Source organism: Channa argus, chromosome 20 (genome assembly GCF_033026475.1).
Source record: "Channa argus isolate prfri chromosome 20, Channa argus male v1.0, whole genome shotgun sequence".
Lineage (NCBI taxonomy): Eukaryota > Metazoa > Chordata > Actinopteri > Anabantiformes > Channidae > Channa > Channa argus.
In genome coordinates, this window is record NC_090216.1 from 10,736,807 (window position 1) to 10,759,805 (window position 22,999).

The 22,999-nt window shown below is 39.0% G+C and overlaps 2 protein-coding genes across 3 annotated transcripts in view; both read right to left on the reverse strand.

Moving 5' to 3' along the window:
- Positions 1-801: 801 nt before the first annotated feature.
- LOC137106124 (alpha-tectorin-like) lies at positions 802-13,051 on the reverse strand. 2 transcript variants are annotated; one of them, XM_067489153.1, is made up of 24 exons: positions 12,710-13,051; positions 12,507-12,530; positions 11,868-11,983; positions 11,337-11,615; positions 11,091-11,186; positions 10,783-10,948; positions 8,705-9,105; positions 8,028-8,610; positions 7,356-7,939; positions 6,684-7,236; positions 6,003-6,601; positions 5,696-5,853; positions 5,186-5,586; positions 4,847-5,043; positions 4,200-4,595; positions 3,807-4,090; positions 3,449-3,726; positions 3,245-3,364; positions 2,854-3,038; positions 2,577-2,737; positions 2,142-2,393; positions 1,812-1,971; positions 1,575-1,668; positions 802-1,449 (listed from the first exon to the last, which is right to left on the reverse strand). In XM_067489153.1, exons 1-24 carry the CDS (start codon positions 12,783-12,785, stop codon positions 1,445-1,447), a joined length of 6,168 nt encoding a protein of 2,055 aa, XP_067345254.1. In that variant the 5' UTR covers positions 12,786-13,051; the 3' UTR covers positions 802-1,444. The 2 variants fall into 2 exon arrangements, with proteins under 2 accessions (XP_067345254.1, XP_067345253.1); XM_067489152.1 differs by having other exon boundaries at positions 802-1,422; positions 12,710-13,049.
- Positions 13,052-16,451: 3,400 nt separating this feature from the next.
- The window catches only part of LOC137106123 (IgGFc-binding protein-like), a 30,278-nt gene continuing 23,730 nt past the window's right edge, over positions 16,452-22,999 (reverse strand). Inside the window, 11 exon segments of the mRNA XM_067489151.1 lie at positions 16,452-17,034; positions 17,124-17,225; positions 17,748-17,907; positions 18,021-18,272; positions 19,411-19,544; positions 20,494-20,678; positions 20,932-21,048; positions 21,167-21,435; positions 21,698-21,981; positions 22,081-22,476; positions 22,738-22,934. Coding sequence (XP_067345252.1) covers positions 17,023-17,034; positions 17,124-17,225; positions 17,748-17,907; positions 18,021-18,272; positions 19,411-19,544; positions 20,494-20,678; positions 20,932-21,048; positions 21,167-21,435; positions 21,698-21,981; positions 22,081-22,476; positions 22,738-22,934 — 2,108 coding nt within the window. The 3' untranslated portion in view covers positions 16,452-17,022.

The window sequence follows — 22,999 nt, forward strand, 5'->3', positions numbered from 1 at the left end:
AAACTGCCTCGTTATGCTACATTAAACTCAGAACATTGTGTCCTGAAAGCCCATGCATTGCTTTAGATTTGTTCTGAGGTGTTCCCTCAACAAAGGAGGTCTGTTAAACAATAGCTTGCAGATATCAGTTCCAATGTGAACTATATAGCACTTCTTGTGAGGGAGTCTCTGTTTCTCTCTCACACTCATGTTCACACACTGACACTGAAAGCCTGCAAATGCCACATAAGCCACAGGATTAACCTCCCAATGAAGAGCTAAGCTTTAACACAAGAAACACAAGAATCACTGCTACTCCAAAATAAAGAGAGTTTTTTTTTTACCCATTATGAACACATGGTTAGTCTTTGGGTACGGAAGCAGAATGAGCACTGATTGACAAGGTTACCTGAATATAATTTATAGACTGGGCGTCCTGTGTATTGAGTCACATATTAATGCCCTGTTGCCCCTGTTTGATTTGTTTTGACTGTAAAGTTACATCAATGACAAATTAGTATTTGTGGTTGTGTATTAGGTGTTGTTATGTCTACTGCATCACATCCTGTTAAGGATTTAGTGCCTGACAATGATGAATTTCACCGGCAATGAAAGGACACAAGGGATATCAAGCTCTGCCAGTCTCTGCACTCCAACAAAAAAGTTTGGAGGCAATAACCAGAAACCTGACCTCTTCTATCATTGGCAGCTAACTGATTTGGGTTATGGTTTTTTGTTATCTTTACAAATCCTGTAGAGAAAATGTTGTGAAAGCATAGTGAAGTAAATTCTTCTATGTAATTTCAAAATATAACTCAAAGCTTAAAAGTCTTATTTTTATTTTCAATAGTGTTAAAAAAAAGTAATTCAAAGACAAACACACCAATCACCTATTTGAAAAATCTACAGTCCATGCAGGATATACTTATAGTTAAACATATAAACAATAACCTTCATATATCACACGGAACTGTGTAAAATATGAAATGCCATTTTTATCTTCATTACTGATAATTACTAATGAAATTTAGTGATAATAAATGTCATTACAAAACCGTGATCAGTAGACATATATACGGTAACAGTATGTAATCAGTATCTGATATTATTCTGCCCTCTAATGTTGTAAAGAAAAACTACCACAACTTTAACACAATTTTACACAGGAGCTGTTAGAGCAGAACAAAATTAAGTAGAAATTTAAAGGAGGACTCCTGCATATTCTGTAAAATCTACAACATTTACTTCAGTCTTCTTTTTAAAGTGGATCACAACAGAAAAAGTGATTAAGCTACCACTGATTCATATGCTTTGGTGTTTTATGTGTATATTTGTCTTTTTGAACTCTTTAGGTCAGAATTTTGACAGTCAGCAAACTGATGTACAGGATCTCCATGGAGGTCAGCAGGGCTGAAGCACTGCTCTGTTTCATCATGCGTTCCTCTGCAAGTCAACGAGCAGCAAATCAAACTTTGGTGGTAAAGTAAAGACAAAATGCTGTATTTTCAATAAGATAAACACTGTGTTGACGTCAATGAAAATACATGTGATTCACTAACTGAGCAGTACAGAGATTGTAAATATGTGAGAGTTACCTGGTTTTAGTTCAAGTGGTCCTAATGAGATGGCTGTGGTGTCATGGTGGGATATATCCCTCACCACTCTTGTGTGGTAATCTGGGTAACAGTGCTGCAGAAAAAAAACATGCACATTTTCAGCTGAAGCTTTTACTCCAGAGTAAATTAGCAACAGGTACAAAAAGGTTACAGTATATACAGGATGATTCTTCACATTGTACTAACAATTTTACCCACATATTGAGTGACACTTACAGCCGTGCAGTTGTTGTGTCTCAGAAGACACAGGTGGACCTGGCAGTGCAGGTAGATGGTTGAAAAGTTGGTAAAGGTGAACATCCTGAAGGAGAATCTGGCCACAGTGGAGATGCCATTCTGAATCAGCTCTACTGTGCCATCTGCTGGATTAGGACATCTGGAAGACATGCAAGGTTGGTTGGTGACTGTTAATAGTGTTACAAAGCAGATTATGAGGCAAAGAAGGTTGAAATGGAGAAAATGGCTAAAGTGAAGAAAGAAGCCCTTTTAGGACTCCATCATATGTAGGTAATTGAAAATCAGCTCAGACTGAAGCCACTACTTTACTCTGCAATGATGAGATCCCAGCGGACTGGGTAGCTGGCATCATTAAAAGGTGTTGCCCAACATGAGTCCAGAATGGTCGAAATCTGCCTTTCATCGACTCCCTCTGTCTGCATCTCAATGTACAACCTCTGGTCTATTTCCATTTCTAGGTTTCTGTTTCGGGTCAGGGGGGAGTGAAAGGCAGGGTCCTCATAGGGGATCATTCTCAAATGATAGCGACCCTCGCCAGATGGAAGCTTCTTCCTCACAATGCTATGGAAAAATATTGCACAATTTGATTAAAGAAGAGAAAAAACTCTTCTAGGTTGTCAGCAGATTTCAGAAGTATAAAGATTTACAAAACAATTAAATGAATATACATACAATCCCATAGCAGAAATAGTGTACAGTGTCTATAGAAAGTATTCACTGTATTCAATTATTCATGACTATGACCTCTCTAAAGGGTTGATGCCCACATCCATAGACAGGGCCTGGGCCAGAGGGTATTCACAGGAGAATTCCAGGTGGATGCTCTTCTCGCGGCTAATGAGGCCCTCATGAGGGTCTACGTCACCTTGGATGGCATTCTCATAGATAAAGTGGGTCCCGTTGCTCTTTGAGAATAAGAAAATGTAAGAATTCACATATATAATTGATGCATTTTGGTTTGAATCTATGTCTTGGAGAGATGTACACCAAACTTTGTTTTTCCTTTCTCTATAAAATGTACCCTGAGAACCGTCCCACACTGCTTGTCTTCGTTGTTAAAATGGAACACCAGTTGTCCATCCTGGAGAGTCCCATTGCAGGAGTGTTCGCGGAGGTGTAGGGCACTGGCATGGAATCCAGCTTCAAACAGTTGGCAGCGTGACAGAGACATGGTGCCTGAACTACTGACACAGGTGATGGATGAGTCTGTGAAATAGAAAAATATTATGCACTTAACATAAGATCTTTGAAGTTTTGAGGGCAAACATGGGTATAGAAAGTGACTCACTACGCAGATAGGAGAATGTGTGAGGTTATTCTCTAAAAGAAAATGCTCATGATATGGTTAAGTTAAAGCTAACAAAGTTGTTTAGATACCAACACAAAAAAAACAGTGTAAGAGTTGCCCGCACCGTAGCTTTCATTGTTGGGCCTATGATGGTGCTCATCACAGAAGCATCCATAAATGCCGTCCTTTTCACCACACCACTCATATTCTGTGCAGTCCAGCTGTTCACAGGGGTCTGTCTCAGCTACGGAAATAGTGAGGAAAATAAAACAGACAACATCAAATAGAAATATCCATATTGTGAGTAACAACCCAAGTGCAAACTTACCACAGTGCAAAGCTGGCCGCCACTCAGGGATGTTTAACCCCAAAGCTAAGCAAGTTTCCTCATAAGCTGATACAGCTGAACACAACATGCCATTGGCTGGAGTGTACAGACACAGATCAAACATACAAGCAATGAAAAATGGTTCGGGGTCAAAGTGCAGATGACAAGCACCAAATGGTCCACTAGTGTTGGTGATGACGCTACAGAGCTCAGAGTATTCTAGTCTGAAGGGACAGTCATCTAATCCATCAACACCTTCATCATCTGTGGATCCACATCTAAAAAGACATGTGCTGCCATCATTGTGTGCTATTGTATGCCATAAAATTATCCTGCAATGCTTTTTCTAACTACTTACCCTGGTTGGCTGGTGGGTGACTTCCAACTGTGGCCAAAATCATTGTCATTTTGTGCCAAAGTGCCATTTGGCAAGACTTTATCATCTGCAGGATCATTGTTAAAGTTGCCGCACATCCCAGTGACTCTGTTTTCATGGTTTTGCCCAATTCTAACTAGTAAGGTGCTTTGGCCGTCAAACTGGACTATCAGGTCCACAGCATCTACCACTATGTTGCTTCCCCGTCTTACTACCTGAGCTAAGGATCCTGCAGTGGTTGGAAGAGACACCTCACTTCCATTTATCTAGAATAATAAGAGGTTTAAGAGAGGAAGTAAAGAAAGTAAAAGCAAGTTTTAGTTCTCTCGACAGTGGACACAATTAAAAAGTTATGCAGTGAAGTGTAGGGTTTACCTTTACTCTTTTATTGGGCCCAATATGGACATACACACTCTCTGGTTCATTTGAGAGGTATATTTCCACTGCTGACACAAAGGAGACAAGGTTGTTGCCACGGTGATTATTGGTGGCTGCTACCTGAAACCAGGTATCATTGGTGCCGTGGCTCACACTCTCAGTGATGATGTAAGAGCATGTGCCCTGGAAATGAGCCAGCGCTCCATCAAAGGTAATGTAGTGTGGGTCCCCCCACACAGTGCAAGTAGACATTGAATCAAAACAGCCCAGCTGGCCATTTCTGATGGTGCACTGTTGTGTAGGAGTGCATGATGCAGCAGAGCAGCGCAGATCATTGGGAGCATGGCATTTACATTGCTGGGAGCAGCCCTCTGTCCAGAAGGACTCACCAGCCTGTACAATAAAAAAGTGGAACAATTACACAGTACGTAAGAGATGATTGATTATGTGATGCCTGCCATAAAAAAATCTCTCGTCAGCTTGTCTCCTGGCATTCTGGGGTTCAACACACCACTTTTCCCAAAACGACATTTTACATTTACAAATGCAAATGACACTCCCTATTCACACAAAGAGAGGAACATTTGCTTTAGTGGCTACTGTGATAGAAACATTGTCAGAGAAAATTTGGAGTTGTGACTTACATTGTAGTAGAAGCCATCATACTGGCAGCCACAGTCTTCCACAGGTACACATCTCATCCCACTCCTGAAGAAACCTTCATTACAGAAACATCCCTCTGAGCAAACATGCTCACAGGTGGCGTCAGTGCTGCTAGCACAGGTGTGGCCACAGTCGGTACCACACAGCTCATAATGGCTGTTGACTGGACAGTCAAGTCCTAATGACATGAGAAAAAAGATAGAAGGTATTGGATGCAGCTGAAGAATATTCGGTTCACTAATTTATTATATTTAAGATATGTATCCTATCATATGTGTCCTTTATCCTTGAATAAACAATAAATTGATTGGTTTACTCACTGCAAGTTGTGTTTTGCCTCCAAGGGTAGATACGAACATTAGCTGACTGACAGGCACTAGCATATGATTGAATAGCCCTGCACAGAAGATCTTGGGCCTCGTTTCCCGAAACACATACATCAAAGACACAATCATTGAAATACGGTGCTGGGTCAACCACCTCATGGCAGAAGCTGAAGGGGCCATCAGCGGCTTGAATCACCTCACACTGAGCTCTAGCAGGTTGATCATTGGTACATTGTGGGCAAGAAGAACCACACCCATCACTGCAGGTGTAGTTTCCTGCCACCTTCCAAGAAGTTCCAAATTCATCAAGAGAGGTGACTATCGCTCCAGAAGGAGTGCGAAAATCATCATTTGGATTTCCATTAAAGTTTCCACAAAGTCCACATGTCCTTCCTCTGTTGAAAACAAGGATTAAATACATTCAGTGTGATACATTCGAAATAGGTGGTTATTAAGTGGTGTAAATAATTTGTCCTGGTTTTAGCCTTTATTAATGGTAGGTACCTGTAATTTGCAGGTACAGAGACAAACACTGTACTAGATCCATCATAGGTGACGCTCAAGCCAAAATCAGCATTGACAAATACACGACGTCCACTTGCATAAATAGACACATGACTTCCATTGAGGACAATAGGCAAATTTCTAGTCACTCCATTCACCTGCAAAAGCAATTGGAAAGAAAGCGCACATGTGCAGTACCTGCAGAAATATTGTTTTTCTAATATATTTTTTCCTATATTATTCTCTGAGATAAAGAAATATTGCTATCAGTTCAATAAACATGTCAGATATTACTTGAATAACTTACTTGAACCACACCATATCTTTGCCTTGAAATATGCACTTGATAACCCCACACATTAACAAAAACTTCAGTTGGGATTGAAACTCGCAAGCCACTCAATGGCTCATTCTTGGCTTCCACTGAAAATTGGTGGAGATCATCAGTGGTGTTACAAGGGGTCGTCAAAACATAGCGGCAGGTTCCCTGGAAGTCATAGGCCTTGCGATCAAATGTAATGTAGTGAGGGTCTCCAGAGGCAGAGCAGGTGCCATGAGGATTAGGATGGCAGCCAAACTCACCCCCAACTACACGGCAGGTTTCCTGTGGACCACAGGAGCTGGGGATACAGTGGACTGATCCGGTTGTGCCATTACAGGTACACAAGCTCTCACACTGCTCACCATCCCAGAACCGTTCACCCCCCTGATGATAACGGCCTTGGTGATAGCATCCACAGGATGTTGGTGGCACACACTGGTTGCCATTGAGGACAAAACCCCCATCACACTGGCAACCCTCCTGGCACACAGTATCACAGGAGAAAGGGAAAGAGAGGCTAGGGCAGGTTGAAGGACAAGAAGTTCCACAGAGTTCATAATGGCTTTTGAGAGGGCAGGTCGACTCTAGAGAAAAAAACATTCAAATAGGTCACGATATATTTTTATGATACTCACACCTGATTCAAAGAGAACAAGTAATGCTTACCACAGCCAGTTACATTCCTCCACTGTCTTAGTGCTATGCCCTTCTGTTGACAAATCAGTACATAATCTCGTAGAGCCTCACAAAGCGCTGATGCTGGATCCCTTGAGGTTTTAATGATCTCTATACATATTTCCATATGCTGCCATGGGTCCACAGTAGCCCAACATTGAGTAAATGGCCCATTTGGAGCAATAAGGACACCACAGTACTCAGTGGAGTTGTAATTAGTTGTGGAATTATTGTTTACACTGTCCAAGCAGTCTGCACTGAGAGAGCCATCTCGCCAACTGTCCCCAAAGACCTGAGAGCTGTTGACCACAACACCATTGGGTGTGCGGAAGTCATCATATGGCAGACCATTATAGTCACCACATAGTCCACCTAGTGAACCATTGTAAACTCCAGGTGCAGTGATACTCACAAAGTGAGGCCACACTATCTGCACTTTTACACCAAATGAGGTGCGAAGGATGACACTGTGAATGCTGCTGTGGTAGATTTGGATGCGGTTGGACGCTGAGCTGAATGGTAGTCTGATAAGTTGACCATCAACCTGTAATAAACATTACGTAAACAGATGTAAACCGTGTTATTACATATACCAATTAAAAAACAATTAAAACACTGCAAAATCTACATTGTTTTATTAATGATTATAGAGTAGACACATACCTGGACTGTGCTGCTACCTGTCATCTCAATTGACACATGTGTTCCCTCTGCTTCAAACTTTAGCACCCTGGCAAAACCCTGTTGGCCTTTTGGTAATTTTTCTGCTGAAACCATAAAGTGCGGGGGTGTTGATAATCCCATCACTTTGGTAAGAGTCAATCGACATGCCCCAGGATACGTGTATGTCAGTCCGTCAAATGTATGATATGACCCTGAGCCCCTTATTAAACATGTTGCATAGCTGTTAGGTCTGCATCCTTTTTCTCCCTGCTCTACACTGCATGATTCAAGTGGGGTACAGCTATAGGACTGACATGTCATGACGCCATAACTGCAGCTGCAACGTCTCCCACAGTCCTCATCTAGTATTACAGTTTCTCCGGAACGGTAATATTGACCCTCAAAGCTGCAGCCACATTCTGCATGGGGGACACAGACCCCAGCACTGAGGATGTAGCCAGAATTGCAGATGCAGCTCTCCTGGGGAGGGAGAGGACAGTTGACGGTTGAATTGGGATTGACACAGGTAGATGGACATCCTGTGCCTTGAGACTCAAAGTGGCTGTTGGAAGGGCAGGGGATTTCTGGACAAAAGGACAACATTGATTTTAACATCATGGACATTTTCTCCACTTAATATTCGGAATAATCTTAAATAACGGACAGACATACCACAGAAGCCTGGTCTCCTCCAACTTGACAGTTGGATCCCATTCTGTTGACACTGACTTGCGTACACATTTAGGGCTTGGCACAGAATGGGCTGGTACCCTCCTCCTACACAGAGATCATACACACAATTCTCTGCAAAGGTCTGTGGAGGAAGTCGTTGATGGCAAGAAGCAAATGGTCCAGAACTGTTCAGGAGGATGCCACAATGGTCATTATTGCTGTATAAAGCTGTCTTATCTTCAGTGCAGGCAGTACAGTCCAGACCTCCACACTGTGCCTCGCAACCAGGTTCATCATCTCCTGATGCTTGCCAGCTGTTTCCAAAAACCATATCGGAGGTCACAACCTCACCTTGGCGTGTTCGAAAATCATCTCTGGGGTCATTGTTGAAGTCTCCACACAGGCCACATGTTGCATTCTGGTAAGTGTAGGGAAGACTGATCTTGACATAATGATCTGTGTCATAGGATACCTCCAAGCCAAAGTCAGAACTGACAATTATAGAAAATCCTGACTCATAAACTTGTAAGGAACCATTCCCTGGGTACATGTAGAGTGGAGTGCCTGCAAATTTTCCATTAACCTGTAAAAAGTGTAGCAGAACATATTTGGTCATTCATAAAGACATACAGTATGTATCAGAAGTATTGAGTGTTTTTCCAGTCAGAATTACAAACCTTCACTCTACCACGATGTCCCTTGACAAGCTCAATAGTTTCATTATAGACATAAACTTTGACTAGTCGTGTCCAGGAAACACGTGTACTGCCCCGGTGCTCGTTCTTGCTTTCAACTCTGTAGTACGGCAGCTCACCATCACATTGCTCAGACAGAACATAAGTGCAGGTTCCCTGAAAGTCAAATGCTCGGTTGTCAAACGTACGGTAATGTGGATCCCCACTTATTGTGCAGAGGCCTCTCTGCACCGACTGGCAGGAAAACTGGAAGGAACTTGGCTTGCAGAGTTGGGAAAAGGAGCAGGGTTGGCTGACACACTGCAGGCCTGTAGAGGTGCAAGTGCACTTCTGTGCACAGGTGCTGTCGCTCCAGAATGAGTCACCCTGTTGCAAAGACTGACCTTGAAAAGAATTAAGGAAAATTATTATAAAAATGCATACAAATAAATGTGCTGACATTAGACTTTAACCATATCATTTGTGACAAAAGCATTATCGCATAATAGTAGATGCATTCTACACAACAAGGAATATTAAAGATTTTACATATTTTACAATTTAGATAACATCTGTCATCACAGTAAAATTTAGTGTAATGTAAGTGCACAACATACTATACAGTAAATAATTATTTAGATCAACATTGTCACCATATGGTCAATCCGTGGTCATTGATGACAGTTACTGTACATTAAAGTGTATGGGTGGAGTTTCTGAGTCCTGGTGTCATTTTTCTTTTAGTGTCCTTGAGTCACTTTACAAAGAGTTCATTGTTTGCACCTTTATTATTAGTCTTTACAGGGAGGGGAGGATGACCTGACAGTTATATTGTGATAGATTTTAGGTGAATTGTTGTGAACTTTGTATTTTACTGATGAGTTAAAAATCACATCAGCTGTAAAAGATTGTAAAGGGTAGTGTTCAACAGGGTCTGGTGTACTGATATGTCATTACTCAATAGAATTATTGATTGTGCGGTCTTTAAAACCAAGTGTATTTCCAGAACAGATGAAGATTGTGAAAGTCACCCATTTACATTACTCAGGTGCTAGACATCTATTTTCCAACCACAGCCTAGTAGCATTTCTGTCTGTGTTTTATAAATCTATGGGGAAAAACTAAATACTGAGTGACAATAAAAATGTTTTTTTAAAGCTAATCATTCCAATGCTTTCACATAAATGGAGCCAGTAGAATAATTGCTCAACACAACAGACAAATATATGGTTGGAGTTTTTTTTTACCCTAAAAAGACATTTAATATCACAGATCAGAAATTTTGCGTTTCAGGAATGAGGAAGATATGGTATACAAGGTGCTGCACAATTATGGCTACAGAGATGATAACTGATACCAATATGTCAAGCTAAATAATACTGGTAAAAGGTAACTTGTGGAGTTCCACAATGGGTCTGTCTTAGGACCAAAATGATTTAATGTATATATAAATGATCAGGGGGCATTGTCAAAATAGTTTAAGTGTATATTCCATGTAAGTGCATATTATTAATGGATAGTGTGCTGGAGAGAGAAATGCAAACAGCATTTTTTAAATATCAAGTGGTTTGATATTAATAAATTATCCTTAAATCATGCAAAAAAAAATTATTAAGTGAAAGAATGAACAAATTTCCAATAGAAAAAGAAGATGTTGACACTCAGAGAGTAAACAAACATTTTAGGGTGTCATTGATAAGAAGCTGGGTTGGAAACCCCACATAAGTATAGTGAAATCTAAATGATCAAAAATCGAATGCACTGTATGTACAAGAACTTTTACATGTGAAAACTTTGTATATACTGTGCCGTTCAATTATTGTTCCATACATCAACTAAAAAACTATCAAATGTTAATTTTACTGAAGAACACTGTAACAATTATGGATGGAGGTTCTTATCGAGAGCCCTCAAACCATCTGTTCCTCAAATCACAGTTAATAAAATTCAATGATATAGTAGATTGTTCAGATATTATATAAGGGATAAGAAAGTAAATATAAAGACTTCATATGCTCAGGCAGTTTACAAAGGGGTTGGGATGGCACATTAGTGATGTCACAGCTTGTGTCTGATCTTACCATTAAACGTGCAGCCTCTTGATCCACTGTCGGTCCGAAAGGCCCAGCGACCAGGTACATTGATGTTGCTGCTCAGGCGGAAATTTGAGTTACTGCCTGATGCAGAGCTTGTGAAAGATCCAGGGATGGAGAAATAGTGAACAGAATTTATTGTATCATAGCCAGCCTGCAAACACAAGTGATTCTAGTAAGTCAGTTGAAATGAAAATGAAATGAAACTGTTTCACATACACAATCACATTATCAGATTTGGTTTATATTTACAAATTGGAACTAAACCTAGACATCATAACTGTAGTGGATCTGACCTGAACATTGCGTGTTGTTGTTGCTATTATCCCATAGTTCAGCAACAAAAATGAATAGTGGCCTCCAGAGATCAACACAGCTTGGACAGTTGTTTTCTGGAAAATATTATACAATATGTATTTATACATGTAGTTTTTTCTAAGCTCTTCTCTACAACATATTCTGCAAATCGTGAACTCTGTCTTTAATCAGGTATTTCGCCCTATTAATTAATGCTTCTCTGATGCTGGATTCAGTTGACTTACTGTTCCTGAATTTGGAAAGTAAGCCACTTCATGCCATGTTGCAACAAAGACCCAGTTGGCATTAAAGTTAATGCTTGGAAAGTAGGTATTAATGTCTTGCGTAGCTTGCTGGAGAACACTGCCACTGGTATATTGGTTGTAGTAGATCCGACCGTTTTGCCTGTTGTCCAAATCTGTCCAGAATGGAGCTATCATGTCTCTGGATCCATGTATTGGGAACCTTTCAGGTGTATATGTACTCAGTGGACTGGTAAATGTCAAGTGTCCATTGTTGTTGACCTGAAAAAAAATAAATGAGTAGATATTTGTTTTCCAACTCAGAAGTAGTTGCAGATACAGGCATTGAAAGTGTCACACTCTGAGAGCACTGCTTATCATCTGTGCCACAGAGTGCCCTGCGATTGCAGTATAATGTGTAGTTTTACATTAAACATTGTATTGGAAGTAGATCATATTTAACTATAAATCAAATAAATTTGATTTGAAATATTTGTTGGTCTACATAAAGATTGTAAAGTTCATTTTACATACGTAAATTTGATTATATGTCTTCCCAAAATAGACAAAAGGGCGCTGCAGTGCAATCACTGGAGAACTTCCATCATCTGTTGCAGTGCTTATGGTTCCAGATATTGGGTACAGGGGTCCTTGGAAAAAAGAGTTGTTGCAGTTTACTCAAAAGATTGGTGCTCATGTTAGGGAAATTATACATATAAAATGTAAACAATAAACATTTCTTATCTCATTTACTTTATCATCCAAATGGATGCTGCATTGTGTAAAATAATAGCAATATACATTGTATTCACATAGTTAGTGTATTAAATTCATAGGTAAAAAATATGGTAACTATCCTTATTCACAGAAACGAGTGAGACAAAATACACACGTATAATGCAACTGTTTAAATAAACAATAAATATTAGGCTGACTTTCTTTAACAGTTGACCAAAACTGAACATGCATAACTGTCAGGATTCAAAACTATATCAGACTGCATTAACTTTGGCAAAGTGAATCTGTAAATCAGTTACTTGAAATATGTTACTTTTCTGTTCATTCAGCCCACATCAAATGAGTACATACAACAGCTTCTTAGTTTGTACACATGCTTCAGTTGTTAGTGTCAAAACTGAGAACGGACTAATGTGATAGTAGACATGGACTCACCACCAGCCTGCGGAGTCACCCCATCTGAAAATTTAAATTGAATAAATAAATAAATAAATAAATAAGATGAGTAAAATAAATTAACATTTCCTTTCCAAAGTGGTCCAAAAACGTATTTGTAACTTATTTGTAATTATTTGTTAGATTTACAATTAACAAAAATTAGAAATTTGAAAACATAAATACATAAATAAATAACTTACGTATGAATCCCCAAAACAGGACAAACAACGTGATCTGATTTGCCATTCTGTCAGGTTCCAAAAGAAATCTGCTCATCAATCTAAACAAACTTCATTACCTTATACCAAAATAGTTACCAAGTTAAAAACAAGTTTTGTTGGCATAAAAACACTGACACTCAGTTCTGACTTCCTTGAAATAAACCCCCTGTTCATGTATCCTGTCACTCTCATCCATATGAGGATGCATGGCTCAAACGAGGCCTTAAATACAGCAATGACAGCTGGTACAGTATGATGAAACTGACTTCCTACTCAAAGGATTACTGATTCAATTGTTTCATTCATACTTTATTTATCATACTACCGTTTAAATGACAATACCTACCAACTAAAAAACATTTCTGCTCACTGTGCTTTAAGATCAGAAAATATTGAACTACGTTCAGCACATCATGGCAAATCATTTAATACATTACCAGTGTTTAAGTATTTTACATGTATTTCTCAACATCAGTTTACGGTATTGCAGAGTGACTCCAGCATATGGTGGTTAATAGTCATCTAGTAACTTTTATTGCCATATAAATTGTTTAACTTTAAACATCAGTAAATCATTCTCAAAATGTTGATAATGGGAAATATTTTTAGTGCTGGAGATAAAAAATGTTCTTCTGTGATGGTATTGTTCATAAATCCATATTTTGCTTTTCACTGTGTTAAGGTCACCAGCCTGTCAAGCTATGATTACTGTGAGCATGATGATGGCTTGTAGGCTTAATGTCAGTTCAACAATCTTTGAACTGATGGGCAAGGTGATTTAAAAGCTTTACATGGCGTTACCATACTACAAACCCATAACTTCACAACACACTAGAAGTAAAATAAAACCATTTGGTTTAATTAAGTGTTTAAAGTGATTAAACAATCTGTCACTCAGCCCAAAACTAGGGTCAGGATGTAGGAAAGGAGATAAGTTCCTGGACAAAACTAACTCCACAAGCTCTGAGTCCATAAGCAATAATAATTTCCAGAGGAATGGATTCATAAAATACCTGGTTTGCAACAAGAATTAGCACTGTGGTGGAGTGTTTAGTGCTGCTACCTCACAACTAGAAGGTTCCCAGTTCAAATCAACCAGCTGCAATCAATTTGCATATTTTCCCTGCGCTTGCGTGAGTTTTCTCTGGGTGCTCTGGTTTTCTCCCACAGTCCAAAGATATGCATGTTAGGTTAGGTGATGACTCTAAATTGCCCGTAGGTGTGAATGTGACTGTGAATGTTTGTCTGCCTGTTTGTCTCTCTGTCTGTCTCTCTGTCTTGGCCCTAAGGTAGACTGGCGACTTGTTCAGGGTGAACGCCACCTCTCGCACAATGACAGCTGTAATAACATTTGCTTTGACCTTGATTCCCAGCTAAAAATTCTTTGTCATGTAGGAAAAACAAAAGATTTTATGACTCTCAGTGTTATCTGTCGCCTTATCTTGTTCCCATAAGAGAACACTTATTTCCTGAATGCTTCAAAGAAACTCTGTATCTTCCATATATCTGCCCCCATAAAACGTTAAAAAGTTAACTTTTTTCCTGTGAACATGTGAACATAGTGACTCTATTGCTTATTTTGCTATTACTGCCTCTGCATCTCTGGAGATTCCAGGAAATTAAAAATCATGTTAAGCAGCAAATATTTAGCGTAGGAAAGGACTCAATAAACAGGATTTCAGTCACATAATGTTTAACATTTATCTCTGAGTCAGAACACAGACAAATGCGAGATGTAACTATTTGTATTAGCGTCTCAATACAACTACCAAAGAAACAGTAACAACCAGGACAACTTGCCAGCTGAACTGATAACCATGATTTTATTTTTTTAATTCAACAAATGGGTCATGTGATAGATCAAGAAAACATAAGATATTGTCAGCAAAATGCTGCTCGTCCCTTCAGGGTTTGCCACAGCAACATGTGTTTTTATCCGAGCTTGGGACCAGCAGCAAGGGAGCCCTTGTATCTATTACAGTGGTACAATTTAGTTTTCATTTGAGATGTACTTTATTATACAGGTAACTGTGATGCTAGCATTAATAAAAATAATTGACAAAAATAGTATAAACCCTTAATGTAATTAAGTAAAATTCAACAGCTTCATACTAAATTCTCTAAAATGTGCATTTGTGTAACGTGTAAAAAAAATCAGAGTAATGGGTTAATAACTTACAGCTTTTCTGCAGCAATTGCATATTGTGTAATACCCTCTGCCTGTATGAAGGCTCTAATGAAACTAACTGTTCTGTTGCAGTAGATATGCTTTAAGATCTGTTCTTCTAAATGTAAATAGATTGTGTCCATACATGAAGTGTTTCACAAAATACACGTATTCATTTGGCAAATGCTTTTATTCAAAGGGACTTACAAGTGAGGTACAAAGCAAAAATCATTATCAATGAATTGATAATAGGTTCTTCATCTCATTTTACTGAAAGTGGTAAACTGTAAGTGGTAAATAAATAAAAACAATACGTGTTTGAAAGGTTTATTGTTTTATTGTAAAAAGACAATTACATGATTTGTTTTCTAAAGTATCAGAGTAAAGCTACAGATTCCTTCTCCTTTCCTTCTGCTGTGGTCATAGTATTGTGCAAATTCAACTGCAGGTGGTGAAAGCATCTCAAGAAGATTGTTTGCTACCAATCTGCTTGAGAAGTCCTCCTGCAAGTCCCAGCAGGTGTGTGAAATCTGAAATTACAGAGGCTTATTATTAATATTAGTATAAGTTCTATTACAGCATCACACACTCCACCATTGGGTGCCCAAGAAATGTATGTGCATTCAGGTATATAAGAACTTCAATCAGCTGGTAGTGTGCATGTTTACCTAGCTAAAGCTAAAGGAGTCCAAACCACCCTGCAATAAGTCTCCTTTATGAGGTTTAGCTGTCTACCTTCACCAGTCAGTATAACCACATTCTTTGGTCCCATGAGTTTTAGCTTGGTCTAACTGCTACCTTACTAGCTATCAGCTGAGTGTAGCTGTCAATACGTAGCAGAACAATTTTACTGTGCTATGACAACTTTTGAGTAATTAATGGTAATTAAAGCTATTATAATTAGCACTAACATTACACACAAAACAGTCCTCCTGTTTGTAGAGGCTGTGACAGTAGAAGTTTTCATCATGTTTGGCAGCTGAAATGATAATAAAATGAATTTACTGTTTTATTATAAGCCGACAATGTTGTAAACAAAGTTACCAAAGTCATGTCTGTAGACGCTTTGATGTTTACTGCAGCACCACAGTCACATCTCGGACTGTGGAGCAGCTCATCATTTGGTTGAATGTTGTGAACCCATGCTTGATGTCTGTGTCTGGCTTAAAGTCGGTGTTGCACAGTAGCATTGACCAGCGGGCTGACATTCGGTTCCTTGGCTGTGTAGATTTGTGATCGTCGTCTGATTGGCTGGTTCTCATTGCTTTCATTGATTAGGGTGGTTGAATTTACAGTTAGGATTAGCCAATTAGAGGCAGAGTAGGTGCAGGTCATACCAGGTGCAGCTGGGGTTCTGCATTGACAGTATGCAGCAGTGCAACAGACGTGGTGACAAGTATATGAAAATAATAATGGGAGGGGACATTTGAATAAAAACAGCAGACAGCCATGTCAAAATGGCTTGCAGTTGATTTAGCTTTTATTCAGTTTGTTTATTCAAAATAATTCAAACTTATTTGAAGATTGAATTGCAACTTTTAATATTTAATTGTCAGTTGAATAATGCATTTTGGAAACTGCATGAGTAAACTGCATATTGAATTGCCAACTGAAAATTGAATTGCCAGTTGAATAAAGACTACAAAAAGCGATTGCATTTTAAAATGCAATTGATTTAGCTTTTATTTATCATTTTTATCCAAATAATTCAAACACAATTGAGGATTGAATTGCCCTTTTGCAAACTGAATTGCCAAATGCATTTTTAAATTCCAAAATGAAAATGGAACTGTCAATGAAATTATTATTTGCCATTAGAATTGTGATTATGATACACTTCCATACATATCAATAATATCTAGTTACAGGTTCAATTTAACATTTCTAAATACAAAACATTAATCACTGAAATCACCCCTCCATTGACACAACCTCTCAAGGTGGAGGGTAAAATATTTGAAAATTTTTATACTGTAGCTTTCAGCTACTGTACTATGCTTAAAATATTTCAGTGAAGACTACATTCATCCGTTTACTGTATGTTATGATTGATCATATTTGATCTCCGCAGGTCAGAGTGGTTGCAGTCAATACAACAAAAAGCATGATCATCAAGGAGGTTCATTCATTGTTTTGTCTGCAAGGGAAGAGGCAAAAAATAAGTCTTTGTCTACAGTACTTACATATATTTTACAACTTTTAACACAGACATTAAACAGCGCATACCTGGTATCTACCCAGCATGGGAGGCATAGGTCCCAGCGAGAGCATTACAGTGTCATAGTATGATACGTCTCGCTGAAATCTTTGATTACCTGGGTTGCAATCCTGCAGGAAAAAAACAACAGGTACAGTTGATATACAGCATCCTACTGACTTACAGACAGTGATCCTATGAAAGTGCAGCAGCACAAAACAAAACACTAATAAGAACAACAAATTAAATCTGTCGCTTTTGGAGTACAGGATTCTTTTCCCTGTGTCAGTACAAGAGCAGAACAAGAGATACAAGTCATAAATTCTTGCCAAATAACAGAAGAACTTATAACTCTATATTCACCTGCTTTCATACGTTGGCCATCTTTCCAAACTGAAACATGCACCTGCATGTCTACACCTGGTGCATGGTTTTAGACTGAAAGCTGTAATGTGTCTTTCTGTGTGTGCTTTATACTGCCTAAGTTATTGTTGTAATAGATGGGGGACCTAGCATTCCACTTACCTGATGCAAGAGTAGGCCTGATCCACCTGACACACTGGTCAGTTTAAGATTACAGAACATGGAATAGTAAATGGATACCTGTACATTTAGACATTTGGCAGACACTTATTATCCAAACTTGTACTTACAGCTGAACACCTGTTGTATTTTGAAATACAGAGATGGACCTGGCAATGCAGGTAGATAGATGAAAAATTGGTAAAGGTGAAAATCTGGAATGAGAAGCGAGCCACAGTGGAATTGCCATTCTGAATTAGCTCTACTGTACCATCTGCTGGATTGGGACACCTGCAAGAAAAAGTAGATAGTCGAAGTTAAAATGTTACCATGCAGACTGTGAAGTAAAGTCACAGAAGTCAGTTGTAAAAAAACGAGATGGATGAAGCTTATGGGTCCTTTACTTCTGTATAATGAGATAATGGTGGACTGGGTAGCTGGCATTGTTAACCGGTGTGGCCCAACAAAAGTCCAAAATGGTGCCAATCTCCTGTTCATCGACTCCTTCTGTCCGTACCTCCACATACAACCTCTGGCTCATTTCCATTTGTATGTTGCTTTCACTGGTCAAGGGTAAGTGGAAGCCAGGATCCTTGTACGGTATTATTCTCAAATGATAGCGACCCTGGCCAGATGGAAGCTCCTTCCTCACACTGCTACAACGTATAAGACACAATGTGAAAACAACAGAAAATTCACCTCACAGGTCGTTTAGTGACTTCCAAGCTCAAGAGTTATATTGCGTCTAGAACTAAAAGTGTACTATGTGGAACAAGCATGATGTTAGACTCCCATTCATGTCTATAGTGAGCTAGTGTTCACTCATGCATTTACATCACATTGTTTACAAAGCACACACAGAGGAGCCAACAGAAACAGTGAAAAACAGAACATGGCAAGAACAACTTTCAGTTATTGCTACACAGTGAAGCGGTTTGGCACAATGGCTATGCTGCATTACTTCAACTTCTGTGGAAATACAAAGTGTCAAGGGAGATGGGTGTGAGGTGGGCTTAGTATTCAAATATTTAAAACAAAACACTCCTAGTGTGTTTTACATGCACTTGAGTAACAGTCTGCTTCTTGGTAAGAAGATTTTCTATCATATAAACGGGAACAGCCAGGTAGATTTCTCCTAAAAAATAAAGACTTCCATTCACCATGTGTTACTGGGTTTCTAATCAGCTCTTTACAAGTGTACATTCGCAGGACAAAAGGCTGTAGACAACAGTGGACTGGCTTAATTAAAGTAGAGATTATTACACCGAGTAAACTCTCCTCATTTTTATAAAGCCTAACTACAACTGAAACAAACAAAACTGTCCTGTTGAGCTCTAAACAAATAGTTTTTTGCTGAATAAGTTTAAATTAAGACAGTTCACAATGTGAAACACTTTTACACCGAAACATACAAGACTGTTATTTCATCAATGTTTTCCTTGATTTCTGTAAAGCTCATACATTCATAGATGCAAAAACATAAAGTAGATTTGAAGCATGAAAAAAACATTGACTGAAAAATGGAGCTGAAATGCTTTCAGTGTAGACCCAATAGTTCTTAAATATATTAAACTATTGCCATATGATTAGTATAAATGTGGCCAACATTGCAAAGCAAATAAAAAATTAAAAGCGTTCTGAGGTTAAACACTACTGTTAGACTCCCTCTTCTGGTTTGGAAATGTAACCACTGGTTTTGCATTGTATAACATGTCAGTAATTATGTGTGATATCATTGGAAGCTTTCATTATATACTCTCTGACAGAGAGGGGAGAAAGTACTATGATTGTTACCTCTCTATAGGGTTGATCCCTAGATCCATAGACAGTTCTTGAGTCAGAGGATATTCACAGGAGAAAACAAGCTGAATGTTTAAGCCCTCATCACCTACAATGGCATTCTCATATCTCAAGTGGGTCCCATTACTCTATAATTTAGAACATAAGAATATTATTAATATAGTATGTACAGTTGCAAAAAGTAATGGAACTGTTTGCAATGTCCTGTTTTTATTTGCAATTTAATGCCTTTATTAAACACGTTCATTTAAACAAAGTGATGGTGGAAAAGGTAACAGCAACACTACTCCGATGTCACTAATTATCAACCAGAATGAGGTGTTTGCAAACTTTAATTCCAGTCAGTGAAATGAGAATAGACGTTTGGTTTAGAACTACCTTCATATATAAAAGCACTCAAAAAGTGTTATTCACAAGCATAAATTCTCAGAGGACCTTGATTTGGATGTAGCTGAAAAGGGTTACAGACTAAAATCAAAGACTTGACATTCATCCTAAAAGAGATAAAAAAGGATTCATTTGAATTCGTTAACATCCCAGTTCAATGAAATCCTGATTTTATGAAGGTATCCTACAGGATAATGGCAGTGTGGCCATCTCCAAGCTGAAGCTCCGAAGAAGCTTGGTGATGCAGCAGGACAATCACCCAAGACATCAAAGTAAATTTTATACATAATGGATAGAGAGGAGAATATGGCTGGGCTGAAGCAGTTCTGTAAGGACAAATGGTCCTTAATTCCTCCTAAACATTATATAGGCCTAATCCACGGCTACAGGAAGCACTTACTGAGGATATTGCTGCCAAAGGTAGTTCAACTAGTTTTTAAACAGCATTGTCATTATTGTTTCTAACATCACTTTGTATTGTACTGTATGTTTAATTGGTGTTCAGTGAAGACCTAAAAGATCATGACTGTGTTTTATCCGCTCAGAAATTATGTGTTTGTTGATATTTATGGCTTGGGTGAAGATCAGATGATGTTTCAAGACCACCATATGCAAAAAAAAAAAAAACCCAGGAAATTGCAAACAGTACTTTTTCATATGACTGTACACCTACATTTGATTTAGTCTTACCTTAAGAACTGTTCCGCACAGCTGGTCATCATTATTGAAGTGGAAAACCAGTCGTCCTTCCTGAAGAGTCCCTTTACAGGAGTTATTTTGGAGATGTAGGACATTAGGGTGGAATCCAGCCTCAAACAGCTGGCAGCGAGACAGAGATATTGTTCCTGAACTGCTGACACAATTGATAGATGAGTCTAGAAAGAAAATATACACAAATAAAAACTTTGGTATGACCTGAGACCCAAAATAATCATTGAATATGCTTTAACATATCATAGATGCGTATTCATTTTCGTTTTGTTTTTGCAGATTTTTCATAGTTGGCTTGTATAATACAAACATACCACACCCAGGCAATGTATACTTTTTGCTCACTAACAGATATTGGTAAAATTGTTATCTGGTAATGACAATATTTGGCAATATTTCAACAAGAGCAGTCCACACCATATCTGTCACTGTTTTGTCGAGAGTGTTCATCACAGAAGCAGCCATATATACCGCCTTTCTCACCACACCATTCATACTCTGTGCAGTTTTCCTGTTCACAGGGGTCTGTGTGAGCTGTAGAAATAAAAGTAAATAATTAACAAAGCGATAAACTAGCATCTAGGATTTACCAGTCTTATTAATTCCTTAGGAAATAATAATACTTCACATCAATAGCCAAATACACACGTACCACATTGCAAACCAGACTGCCAGCTGAGGATATTCAACCCCAAAACAGAGCAGGTTTTCTCATAGGCTGAGACAGCAGAACATAGAATGCTGTTGGCTGGAGCATAGAGGCAGAGATCGTAGATGCAGGCATTGTAAAATGGCTGAGGGTCAGAGTGCGGGTGACATACGCTGAACGGGCCACTCGTGTTGGTGATAACACGACACAGTTCAGAGTATTTGTCCCTGAAGGTACAGTTTCTCACGCCATCTGCATTAATGGATGCACATCTGCAAAATACATTGAGAGTTACATTTTTTCAATTCTTTTTATTTACTTTATTTTTTAACAGGATATGGTACCACAAAAAACAGTACTGCATATTTACAACAGTGTAAATGTATCTCAGTGTCTGTCTGTCTGTCAGGTTCTTGAAACTCTAATTTCATAGGCTTGAAATAACTACAATTGTAATTAGCAATTAGCGATTAGCAATTTCTACTTCTACCTACATTAATGAAGACATTTATAATGTGTGTGTGCTCTGGTTACCCCTGCTGGCTTGTGGGAACCTTCCAGCTGTTTCCAAAATCATTGTCATTTTGTACCAGTGTGCCATTGGGCAAGGCCTTATCATCAGCAGGATCACCATTGAAATTACCACACATCCCAGTGACTCTGTTTTGATGATTCTCTGCCACTCTGACCAGTAAAGTACTCGTCCCATCAAACTGGACTATCAGTCCATTGCTTTCAACAACAATGTAGTTTTCATTCCTCACTACTTTCGCTAAGGATCCTGTAGTGGTGGGGAGAGACACCTCACTTCCGTTTACCTGAAGGGATGAGAGATTGAGAGAGACAGAGAAGGTTTTGGAAGAAAGGTCTGGGCTGGTACACTTACATCAAAAGATATCAAGAAATTGAGAATTCACCTTTACTCTTTTATTGAGCCCAATCCTGATGTGTTCACTTTCTCTTTGATTTGAGAGGTATATATCCACCGCTGACACAAAGGAGACAAGGTTGTTGTCACGGTGATTATTGGTGGCTGCTACCTGAAACCAGGTATCATTGGTGCCGTGGCTCACACTCTCAGTGATGATGTAAGAGCATGTGCCCTGGAAATGAGCCAGCGCTCCATCAAAGGTAATGTAGTGTGGGTCCCCCCACACAGTGCAAGTAGACATTGAATCAAAACAGCCCAGCTGGCCATTTCTGATGGTGCACTGTTGTGTAGGAGTGCATGATGCAGCAGAGCAGCGCAGATCATTGGGAGCATGGCATTTACATTGCTGGGAGCAGCCCTCTGTCCAGAAGGACTCACCAGCCTGTACAATAAAAAAATGGAACAATTACACAGTACGTAAGAGATGATTGATTATGTGATGCCTGCCATAAAAAAATCTCTCATCAGCTTGTCTCCTGGCATTCTGGGGTTCAACACACCACTTTTCCCAAAACGACATTTTACATTTACAAATGCAAATGACACTCCCCATTTGTCTTACTATCCACAAAGACAGCAATATTTGCTTTAGTGGCTACTGTGATAGAAACATTTTCAGAGAAAATTTGGAGTTGTGACTTACATTGTAGTAGAAGCCATCATACTGGCAGCCACAGTCTTCCACAGGTACACATCTCATCCCACTCCTGAAGAAACCTTCATTACAGAAACATCCCTCTGAGCAAACATGCTCACAGGTGGCGTCAGTGCTGCTAGCACAGGTGTGGCCACAGTCGGTACCACACAGCTCATAATGGCTGTTGACTGGACAGTCAAGTCCTAATGACATGAGAAAAAAGATAGAAGGTACTGGATGCAGCTGAAGAATATTCGGTTCACTAATT

Bases quoted from the DNA above. Each gene is read 5' to 3' on its own strand.
- LOC137106124 (XM_067489152.1), bottom strand. From the start codon at position 12,785: ATGAGCAGATTTCTTTTGGAACCTGACAGAATGGCAAATCAGATCACG. The intron at 5,854-6,002 runs GTAAGTTATTCA...TTGCTTTTGCAG, and splicing joins AAAGATATGGTGTGGTTCAA to GTGAATGGAGTGACTAGAAA. The intron at 1,669-1,811 runs GTAAGTGTCACT...TTTTTTCTGCAG, and splicing joins GACACAACAACTGCACGGCT to CACTGTTACCCAGATTACCA.